Source organism: Camelus ferus, chromosome 25, assembly GCF_009834535.1.
Source record: "Camelus ferus isolate YT-003-E chromosome 25, BCGSAC_Cfer_1.0, whole genome shotgun sequence".
In the NCBI taxonomy this organism is placed as follows: domain Eukaryota; kingdom Metazoa; phylum Chordata; class Mammalia; order Artiodactyla; family Camelidae; genus Camelus; species Camelus ferus.
The window spans coordinates 507,398-518,129 of NC_045720.1; the positions used below are offsets into that span (position 1 = coordinate 507,398).

At 63.5% G+C, this 10,732-nt stretch overlaps 1 protein-coding gene across 1 annotated transcript; it reads left to right on the plus strand.

The window, feature by feature from the left end:
• Positions 1-829: 829 nt before the first annotated feature.
• On the plus strand, positions 830-10,360 carry DGAT1 (diacylglycerol O-acyltransferase 1). The gene is given in 18 exon segments (XM_032467564.1): positions 830-1,118; positions 5,470-5,557; positions 7,582-7,622; positions 7,727-7,812; positions 7,896-7,948; positions 8,170-8,275; positions 8,417-8,530; positions 8,637-8,711; positions 8,804-8,907; positions 8,996-9,034; positions 9,130-9,171; positions 9,246-9,290; positions 9,365-9,477; positions 9,568-9,633; positions 9,729-9,816; positions 9,903-9,965; positions 10,064-10,156; positions 10,158-10,360. Coding segments are annotated over 18 exon segments (1,467 nt in total). The 5' UTR covers positions 830-930; the 3' UTR covers positions 10,221-10,360.
• The last annotated feature ends 372 nt before the right edge of the window (positions 10,361-10,732 follow it).

Consider the following 10,732-nt stretch of genomic DNA (forward strand, 5'->3'; position numbering starts at 1 on the left):
AGAGATACTGTTACCTATGTTCCTTGAGGAGGAACCAGGACCCTGCCACAGGGCTGCACTATTATTTCTTGACTGTTCCTCCTTTGTTTCTGCTTTCCCTCCCTTCCCAGATTAGCAACTATTTGAATCTGCCCTTTAGAACTCAGGGAAGGTCAAGGAGGCTGAATGAAGCCTATTTCTTACAAACAAGCAATGGCGCACACAGAATGGACTTGTACCAGAGAGGACCGCACAGGGTCCTGCTCTATTTCAGGCCTGCAGGGGAGAGGTGGCGGCCCTGGGACTTGATGGGCAGGGCAGGCTTGCTGGGACGCGGGGCCTGGGGCCTTTCTCCTGCCCTATCCTCTGGCCTGGCGTTTCTCTGAACAACCTAAGCCGAGGAAAAAGGGGGTGCCTACTGTGGTAACTAGAGGGTTCGTGGAGCAGGACTGCGCCACCAGGCGCGGCAACCCCAGCAGACACGGCCCCGGACCCTGGCGGCATGACTCAGGAGGCATTTCATAAATAACCCACATCCCCACACTCGCGCCTGGGCTAAGTGACGAAACTCTGTGTTTATAGAGTGGGACAAGGGGCAGGCAGCAGTCAGGGGAGGCGGGCGGCTGCTAGGAAGCTGCCTCGGCTCGCATCCCCTCTCCGGCTCGCGCCAGGCGACCACAACTCCCAGAGTCCCCCGCGCGCCCGCGGACTACAAATGGACACGTGCCCGGCCCTCGGGCCAGTTAGCGGCTGGGGGAGTGACGCTGCCGCGCGCTGCCGCCTAACCTAGAGGGCGCGCGCTGATTGGCGGCGCGGGCTAGCGCGCGGGCTACGGCGGCCGGCAGGGGGCGGTGGCGGCCGTCGGCCGAGGGTCCGGAGGCGGGGCCGCAGGTCTCGGGCGCTGAGTCCGGCAGGCCGCGACTCGGCCGCGGCAGGGTGCTGGCTGAGGCCATGGGCGACCGCGGCGGCTCGGGCGGCCCCCGGCGACGGAGGCCGGGGTCGCGGCCCTCGAGCCAGGGCGGCAGCGGGCCCGCGGCGGCGGAAGAGGTGAGGGACGTGGGCGCCTGGGGGGACTCGCCGGCCCCGGACAAGGACAAGGACGGAGACGTCGACGTGGGCAGTGGCCCCTGGGATCTGAGGTAGCGATGCGCCTGACCCCTAACCTTTGACCCTTGACCCAGGGTCCCCGCAACCTTCCCTGGTCCCCGGGGCGTGTCCGCAGCCGCGCGGTCTCCGATTCCGAGAGCCTGGCTCTCAGACTTCGTATAGACAGGTGTTCCCTTTTGGACCCCCGCGGGGAAACTGAGGCTTTAGGGGTGGATGGTCTCCTGCCAAGGGTCACCCAGATGGAGGTATCGAGAGGAGCTGTCCGCAGCCCAGCTTCCAGATGCCCCTCCCTCTGCCCATCCTTAGGTGGGTGACGCTCATTCCCAGGGTGAGCCTGCCGCCCTAGGTGGGCTGGTTGCAGCCATGCAGAGTCCTCTTCCTGGAAGGAGATGGGTGGGATCTGGCAGTCTGTGATGAAGGAGGTCCCTCCTGAGGGCTCTGAGGGGTGCCTTGAGGGTAGAGAAGGTTCCCAGAGGAGGGTGGGCCAGCCGGGGAGTGGGACTGCCTGAGGACAGGGGCAGGGGGCAGCGCAGGAGGCTTTCTCATCCCTCCGACTCTCCCGAAAATGGTCTTCATGGGGGCCCCTCATCTGTCCCCCAGTGACTGGCTGGCCTGGGGTCCTGCTTATATTACCAGCCCAAGTGCTTGCTGTAGGGACAGAGCTGAGTCCTGTATGAGGACTCTCACCCCTGGTTGGGGTACAGGAGATGGGTTTGAAATGGGCACACCCACAGGTGGGCGCCTTGCTTGGCTGAAAGACTGACAGGAGGGGGCGGGGGGAGCCAGCTGTGGCTGACGGGGAGGACCTGGCCCACCTGGCCCTTGGCTCAGTCCCGCAAGCTGGCTCCAAGCCATCCCTTTGCCATCCTCCATGTCCAGACCCCTCCACTCGCCTTCACCCTGGCCAAGGGGCCCTCAGGGACTTTGGCTTTGGGAACAGCTCTCGGGCTAGAGGTTTTCAAGGAGGAAGTGGGCCACAGGTCAGTTGGCTGGTAAGAATTTGCTCTCTCAGTAAACAAGAACTGAGGTTTTCTTCACTGGGCACTGTGGGGAGGGGGTAGGCACTGTCCCTGCCCTTGGGGTGCTCACAGTTCACCTGGTAGATAAGATAATCTCAGCACTGAACAGTGTGAGCAAAGTTCAGGCACAGAGTTCGTGACGGTACCATGCGGGAGGGGGCTGGTTCTGCTGAGGGGGTGCTTGCTTCCTGTGGGCTTGAGGTGGTACTGAGGGAGGCTGCGAAGAACAGGAATGCCCTTTGCTGACCCTTGAGTTATCCTCCCCAGGAGGCAGGGGCGTGGCTGGCATGATCTCCCCCCTGGAGGGTGGTAATCGGGGTCCTTCTGTGTGAGTTGGGATGGGCAGTCACTTACTTTCTTGCCCTACACAGCCAGGGGTCCAGAGCCTGTCATGTACTCCTGCTAGTTGGGCTGAGGGAGTGGGATCCCTGTCTGCCACCTCTGAGGGATGGACCTTTGGGAGGAGAAACAGTAGATGACAGGGAGGGTCCACTGCAGTGTACCCCCCCGCCCCCCACGCTGATCTCTGGGGAATGCCGGTGATGTGTGTTTGTCCTTCAAACCCAGATGCCACACAGTTCAGGGGCTCCTGGGGCAGGGCCAGGCCTGGCTCTGACTGCCTTCCTGGGATTTGGCCTCTGATGCCCCTCCTCCGGGCCTCCTCCTCTCACCTGCCTTCCCTCCTCCCTGCTTGTTGCCATTGCTCCCTCTTCCTCCTTCCTCCCCTTCAAACTTCCTGCTCACCTGGGCCTGGGCAGGCGGGGGAGGCTCTGGGCGTGAGCTTGTTCCTTCCGGCCTGGGGCAGGTGTGGCTGTGGAGCAGGAAAGAGAGGGCACCTCTTTTGCTCTGCCTCGTGGCTCAACCCTTCCAGATGTACCACACACCTCGGTGCCCAGAATGCCTGCTGCGCCCTCCCGCCCTTGGTTCACAGGCACTCCAGGCTCTCTCAGGGTGTTTGTTTCTGGACTGTCCTCTGTTTCTCTCTCTCCAGCAGGGTCTGAGGGTGTGGGGAGCCCACCCAACCACCTTGCACTCCGGGGCTTGGTCTAGAGGCTGGCTGTAGGAAGTGCCCAGGAGGTGGCAGCTGGGAGGCCCCAGCTGGCACCCTGCCCCTCTTTGTTCTGCTTGGCTCTGGACCTGGACCATGTGGTCCCCAGGTGTGGTCCACATTTGGGGCTGTGACTCTGGGAAAGCTTTGAACCTCTGTGAGCCTCAGTTTCCCTGTGTGCCCGCTTCCCGGTGCTGATGCGAGGGCTGAGTGAAGTGACGTGTGATGAGTTACAGTGGCCCTGCTGGCTGGCTGGAACTGGGGAGCAGGTGTGGGACTGCTGGAGGGTACAAAGGTGTGGCCAGCCCCTGTAGTAGAGGAGAGGGTGACAAAGACAGCTCTGGGCATGGTGGCCAGGTCTCACCTTCCATGCCAGCCATGCCTGTCTGCCCTCTGGTCCACTGCAGCTGCTGGACCTCCGTGGGTATTGGTAGATGGTGGGCTTCCTTCCTGGGGTTGGGGCCTCTGACTTGTGGAGGCAGGGAGCTGCCTTGGTTGGGGATGGTCAGAGGGCCTATGGAGGGCCCTGGGGAGTAGGTGAGGGTGCCTTGAGGAAGGCCTTGGAAGCCTGACAGCGGGGATTTGGAAAAGCTTTTAATATTATTTATTGTTATAATGTTATTGATAGTCAGATTTCAAAAACACCACTCTTTCCCCACCTCTGTTTTCATCTTAGCGACTGCTGCAAATAAAGTCAGCGTGGTCTTCTTGGTGGCCCAAAGGGAGCAGGGGTCACACTGTTGTGAAACAGTCCTCTGGGCGTGTTAATGGGCAGATGGGTGGCTGGCAGGTTGTGGCATGAGGCGGCTTTGGGGGATGGTTCCAGTGAAAGTGAATGGGCTTGAACTTGGGGGACAGGGCCGGATGGGCCCATGCAGTGGACAGGCCCAGAAAGTGTTCCCCTGCCCGCTCGCAGAGAGGCAGGCGCAGAGACTCAGGAAGACGGCCTCGGGTGGAGATTGCAGCCTCACTGTGCGGCCCAGGACAGACCTGGAAGCGGGGCTCAAGGCAGCACAGGCCTGTGACTGGAAGTGGTGGGCGGGCCAGGTGCAGGCGGGCCTGGGAAGGCCAGGCTGTTGGCACTGTCCTGGTTGCAGAGTGAGGAGTCCTCCCCAGCCCCTCACCGCCTGGCTGGGGCCGACCGAGTGCTGACCGCAACCATAGCCGGGCATGCCACTGAGGCAGGGCCACCGGAGAGGGCATCTGCGCAGTGCCCCAGCTATCTGGAGGCGGATATGTGTCCACAGGAGGGAAGGGGAGGCCCTGGCCTCTCCTCTTACAAAACCAGAGGCCTTGCTCAATGCTGTGGAGGTCTCCTGGTGGCATGGCAGTTGGGGTGAGGCGGGGCTGCCCCCTGTGAACTGGCCGCCAGGTCTGGGCCTGGCCTTGCCTTGCTGTGGCCCCTCCTCCACCTCTGCCTTGAGGAGGCAGAGGTGTGAGGGTCAGCTTCTGTGTCCCCCAGCCCCAGCATGGAGTGGGAGCTCTCACGGTGGGCAGGCTTCTCCCTGCTTCTGCTGTAGACTCCCTGCCATCAGGTGCCTAGGCCCTGGGTGGGCTCCCGCTGGCCCCTCAGCCCAGGCAGGAACACAGTGCTAACTGCCGTGGTTGAACTGGGACAGGCTATCATTTTTCAGAAACAATCGGAGGCCACATGAGGGCTGGGCTCCTGCCCCCAGGAAGGTGCATGTCAGGCCAGGTGCTCAGCTGGCCCTTGGCATGGGTCCTTGTGCCAACTTGGACCAGCATGGGGAGGAGGTGGGTGAGCCATCTGAGAAGGCAGATTTGCCCTCCCTTCCATTCTGTCCAGCATTGCCAGGTAGGCCCCCAGATCCCTGGGGTGGACTCTTCCTGTTGGCCCATCACCACACCATAGCCAGCGTGTGTGGCAGCAGCTGGAGGCAACTGGGGAGCCAGGCTGGCTCCTGGCCTGGGGTACTCCAGGCCTGATGTGCTAGGTCCTGTCTGTGGCCTGTCCCTGCCAGCTGCCTGGAGCGGCAGGCCTCTGAGTGCTCCTGAGCACTTGGCTGGGGGTGGCCCCTCTCTGGCTATAAATGGGGAGAAGGATGTGTGGGCAGAAGAGAGGGTTGAGGTAGGGTCACCACTGCTGGGCCAGGATGTGTGAGAGGGAGGGGCTGAGGTTGGCTCCGCCCTGGGCCCTGAGGCCGACCCCTAAGGGGCTAGGGGAGGCCAGGCTCTCAGTGTGTGCAGGGCTTGGAGCCGTGGGCCTGCTTTTGCCCTTGCCTGCGGTCCTCACTGCCTGGGTCTGCGCTGGTACCTGCTCATAAAGGTCCCTCCCCACCCTACCCCGCTTTCCAGGTGCCACCGCCTGCAGGATTCTTTGTTCAGCTCCGACAGTGGCTTCAGCAACTACCGTGGCATCCTGAATTGGTGCGTGGTGATGCTGGTAAGTAGGGTGGTATCTTGGGCAGGTGTCCCTGCAGCCAAGTGGGGCACGGGCTCTGTCCCTGGGGGCAGGGGGGCCAGAGCGTGTGTGGCGGGGTGAGTGGGGCACTGGGCTGGTGGGGAGAGACTGCAGTGACGGGCCCTGCAGTGGTCGTATACTGGGGCTCCCGTAGGGTATGCACTCAAACCCTGTCTTTGTAGAATCCCGGGAGAGGTCTGCAGAGGCTGGTCTGGGAGCCTTTGTGCTGTGGGGCACAGGAGTCCCTCCAGGGGCTTGGCTGGGAGGGCGTAGGGGAGCAGGAAGGAGTGGATGGGCTCCTGGGGGAGTGCTCTGGGCTTGAGTTTCCTCTGCTGTTCCAAATAGCCATAGTGGGCGTGGAGCCCCCGGCAGGCCCCGACTGAGGGGAGCCAGGGGTGAGAACATGCTTCTGGGCTCAGCCCGGTAGCCCCAGGCTGCCCACAGCTCTGCAGGCCCCTGGCCCCTCTTCCTTAGCCTCAGAAAGCTGTTTTGAGGGGACCCTGTGTCTGCCTCACTCTGTGACCTGGCTGAGACCACTGCCTCTGGGGCCAGCAGCCCTGGCCCAGAAGCAGCTGGAGTCCAGGACTCAAAGAGGCAGCTTTCAGGGCGGGGCAGGGGGCAAGGGCCTGCCTGGGCCTGGCCCCCAGCACTCAGGGCTGATGTGGCCCGAGGCCTTTGACCCTCACACTGACGTGTCTGCATCTGTCTTGGGTGTGTCTCCCTTGGCAGTGCAGGTATGAGGGGCTCCCCATCTCCTCCCTGTCTGTGGCCCCTGGGCGGTTCCCCAGGGCGCTGTGCAGCCTGGTGGGTGAAGGACATCTGGGCAAGGGGAGAGCGGGCCAGGTGCTGGCCGGCCCCCAGGCAATGATGTATCCTTGGCCTCTCGGGGGGCCATTCCTGGCCTAGACTGTTTGTAAAGAGGCGGGCCCCCAGCAGCCTGGGCTGTTCTCCTGCAACCCCTTGGGCCCACCTGGTACAGCCCCAAAGCCTTTCCCCTGCTTCTGGTGCCTCTGCCACACCTTCCCTGCAGGAGCCGTGCGTCCAGAGCGCGGGGCTGCCTGTGTTTTCCCTGTGCTGCTGGGGCCTCCAGGTGGGTCCTGCCCATTAGCAGCTCCAGCTTTTGCCTGCTGTGGGCTCTCAGGACAGGCCACTACCAGGTGGGGTGACAGAGTGAAACCACGTGTCTTGGTAAGCTGGTGGGTCTGGCATTCAGCTGGGAGGGCATGGCAGGGTGCCCGTGCCTCTCTGAGCTTGTCATCTCCTCGTGAAACCTTCCAGGTAAGGGACCCCACCAGTGTTCCCGGGAAAAGCATCCCTTTTGCACAGAACCTTCTGTGACCTCTGCACAGGGCCTCTGCCTTGTGGGGTGGAAGAGGGGTTCCCTGTCACTGCAGAGGGAGGCCAAGCAGCCAGCCCCAGGCTAGAGCCAGGAGCTTGTTTTTATGGGGCTCCGTCCTTGGGAGCTTTGGGGCCAAGGCCTGGGTTTGGGGTGCTGCAAGAACACCTGAGGCGAGGCAGAGGTCTGGGGACAGGTGGTGCTGCAGGCACAGATCCCCTGGCCCCTCAGGACCCTGGCCATCTTCTTCCTGCCACCCCACACGGCGTGGACACCCTGGTACAGCACCCGCCACACAGCTGGGCACTGCAAGGACTGGCTGGAGGGTGGGGCTCTGGGCACGGGGGCAGCTTCACCTGGCCTGGCTGGGCTTGGGGCCACCACCAGCTCAGCAGAGCAGGGGAGCGCTGCTGGACAGCGGGTCCCTTTCTGTTGCCACTGCAGACACAGGTGTCCGGGAGGTGCCTGATGTTGGGCTAGCTCCCTCTTGTGGGCACGCTGGGGGCAGTGCTGAGGGACCTCTGGTCCCTGCACTGGTGCACAGGAGTCTGGGAGCTTGGCCGGAGGTCAGACCGGGCAGGGCCTGCAGGATGGAGGCTGCTGCCCTGACCCGCTGGATGGGGGCTCCTAGGCCAGGGCTGACAGGGCTGTTCCGTTCTCTCTCTTGCAGATCTTGAGCAATGCTCGGTTATTTCTAGAGAACCTCATCAAGTGAGTGTCTCCCCAGGGCCCTGGCCACACCGCACCCACTGCTAGTCAGGCCCCGTCCCTCACACGCTCAGCCCCTCATCCCCCTGATCCGCCCCCGCCCCCAGGTACGGCGTCCTGGTGGACCCCCTCCAGGTGGTGTCTCTGTTCCTGAAGGACCCCTACCGCTGGCCTGCTCTGTGCCTGGTTATTGGTGAGCTGGGTGCCCAGGAGGGCCTCAGGAGGGGTCAGGGCTGACCCAGGCCTGAATTTGCCCTGTGGTGCTTCTGTCCTCAGTGGCCAACATCTTTGCTGTGGCTGCGTTCCAGGTGGAGAAGCGCCTGGCTGTGGTAAGCAGTGTTCTCACGTCTTGCCCTGCAAGGAGGTCTGCTCCTCACCGGTCCAGGCTTGTGGTGGGGCACTAGCCCACCCCACTACGTTTCCGGGCTTCAGGCTGTGCGTGGCTTTCCTGGGAGGAGTTGCACCAGGCCCGGTGGCCCTTTCCCAGGGAGACCGTCTGTCCAGGGAGTGGGGGCCCTGGTTGAGCGCTCTGCCCACCCCCCCACCCCAGGGTGCCCTGACGGAGCAGGCAGGGCTGCTGCTGCACGTGGTCAACTTGGCCACCATTCTCTGCTTCCCGGCGGCTGTGGCCTTCCTGCTTGAGTCCATCACTCCAGGTGGGCCCCCATCTCTCCCTGTCCCAGCCTGTCTCTGGGGCCCGTAGGAGAGACCTAGGCTAGCCACAGGGGCTGCCCTGTGGCCGAGGCTCTCCTATGGGCAGTGTGGGAGGGCGTGGCCTGAGCTTGCCTCTCCTGCAGTGGGCTCCGTGCTGGCTCTGATAGTGTACACCATCCTCTTCCTCAAGCTGTTCTCCTACCGGGACGTCAACCTGTGGTGCCGAGAGCGCAGGGCTAGGGCCAAGGCCAAGGCCGGTGAGGGGCTGCCTAGGGCTGGGGTCCCCTGGGGCTGCCACCTGCCATGGGGCTGGAGCTGGGCGGCACCAGTCTCACGTGCCCCAACTCTGCTGCTTGCTCTTAGCTTCTGCCAGTAAAAAGGCCAACGGGGGAGCTGCCCAGGGCACTGTGAGCTACCCAGACAATCTGACCTACCGCGGTGAGGACCCCGCAGGGGCTAGACCTGGAGGGTGGGTGGGGGGACGCAGGGGCTAGGCCTCTGCCATGCTAGCCCTGCCCCTCCTGTTCCAGATCTGTACTACTTCCTCTTTGCTCCTACTTTGTGTTACGAACTCAACTTTCCCCGCTCCCCTCGCGTCCGAAAGCGCTTCCTGCTGCGGCGGCTCCTTGAGATGGTGAGGCTGGAGGCTGGGGGCCTTGCGGGGTCCGGGGGCTGCTGGGCACCAGGGGATTGAGACTGCTGTCCTCTGCTTTCTTCTCCAGCTGTTCCTTACCCAGCTCCAAGTGGGGTTGATCCAGCAGGTATGCAAACTGGGTGGGGCTGTGCTGCACCGGGGTTGGGGTGGGGGGGTCCCAGGGTGGCCAGCGAGGTTATTACACTCTGCCCTCCTTTGCAGTGGATGGTCCCCACCATCCAGAACTCCATGAAACCCTTTAAGGTGAGTGGCCAGGCTCTCGGGGAGGGGGGTTTGCGAGGCGGGGCCAAGGAGCCCGCTGAGCCCCATCTCCACAGGATATGGACTACTCGCGCATCGTTGAGCGCCTCCTGAAGCTGGCGGTGAGCAGCCTGGCGGTCGGGGAGCCTGTGGGGGCGGGTAGGGGTGTTCTGGAACTTGGCAAATGACCCCCCAGGTCCCCAACCACCTCATCTGGCTCATCTTCTTCTACTGGCTCTTCCACTCCTGCCTGAATGCTGTGGCTGAGCTCATGCGGTTTGGAGACCGGGAGTTCTACCGGGACTGGTGGTGGGTGGCCTTGGGTGTGGGGCTGGGGGCTGGGGGCTGGGTTGGAGGGTCCTGGTGCAGTCTGATCACCTGCTGCTGTCTCCACACCAGGAACTCTGAGTCTGTCACCTACTTCTGGGAGAACTGGAACATCCCTGTTCACAAGTGGTGCCTCAGGTGGGTGTGGGCACATGCAGCGGGCGGGCGGGCGGGCGGGCGGGCGGCCCGGCGGCCCGTGGCCTGGGCGCCCATCCCACCTCCTCCTCCTGCAGACATTTCTACAAGCCCATGCTCCGGCGGGGCAGTAGCAAGTGGCTGGCCAGGACGTGCGTGTTCCTGGCCTCAGCCTTCTTCCACGAGGTCAGTGCTCTGCGGGTGCATCCTGTCCTGCCCTTGGGTGGGTGTGGCTGAGGGCTCAGCTGATGCCCCTCTCGCCCCCACCCCAGTACCTGGTGAGCATCCCTCTGCGCATGTTCCGCCTCTGGGCCTTCACGGGCATGATGGCTCAGGTGAGCACCCGATGCAGCCTCCCAGCCAGCCCTCTTCCCCACACCTGGGAACCAACCCTGTGGTCACTGTGGCTGCTGATGGGCCCCTGTGTCCCCAGATCCCGCTAGCCTGGATAGTGAGCCGCTTCTTCTGGGGCAACTACGGCAATGCAGCTGTGTGGCTGACGCTCATCATCGGGCAGCCGGTGGCCTGTGCTCATGTACGTTCACGACTACTACGTGCTCAACCACGAGGCCCCAGTGGCCGGGGCCTGAGCCTGAGCTGCGCCCCCAAGGGCATGTGTGCTGGGACAGGGGCCTGGCTGGGCACTGCTGCCCCCTGGGCACAGGCCAGCGCGGGTGGTGGGGGGAATGCCTGTGCTCTGGAAACTGCTGATCCTGCCCAAGGGTCCGAAGGTGTCAATAAAGTGCTATCCAGAGGGACTCCCCTCATTCAGCTGGGGGAAAGGGCTGCTGGGAGGCGGGGCTGTGCCACGTGGGGCCCCACAGGACTCTGGGGGCCGCTGTTCTCAGGTGCCAGGAGACAGGCCCTCTTCCCTCCAGCTGTACTGTGGGAGGGGGTTTCTGGGTCCCCTCAACCTCCCCAGGGCCCATGAGGTAGGAGCTGCCAGGAGAGGGCAGTGGCTTGGTGCTGTGGGTGGGGTGCAGGGAGCAGGCACTGCAAGCCAGGCAGACCCCTGCACCGGCACACACCCTGGCGCCAGGGTGGCACCCTTACTGCCTCAGGAAGCTCTGTGGTCAGACATCCTGCTGCTGCCTGTTACTCC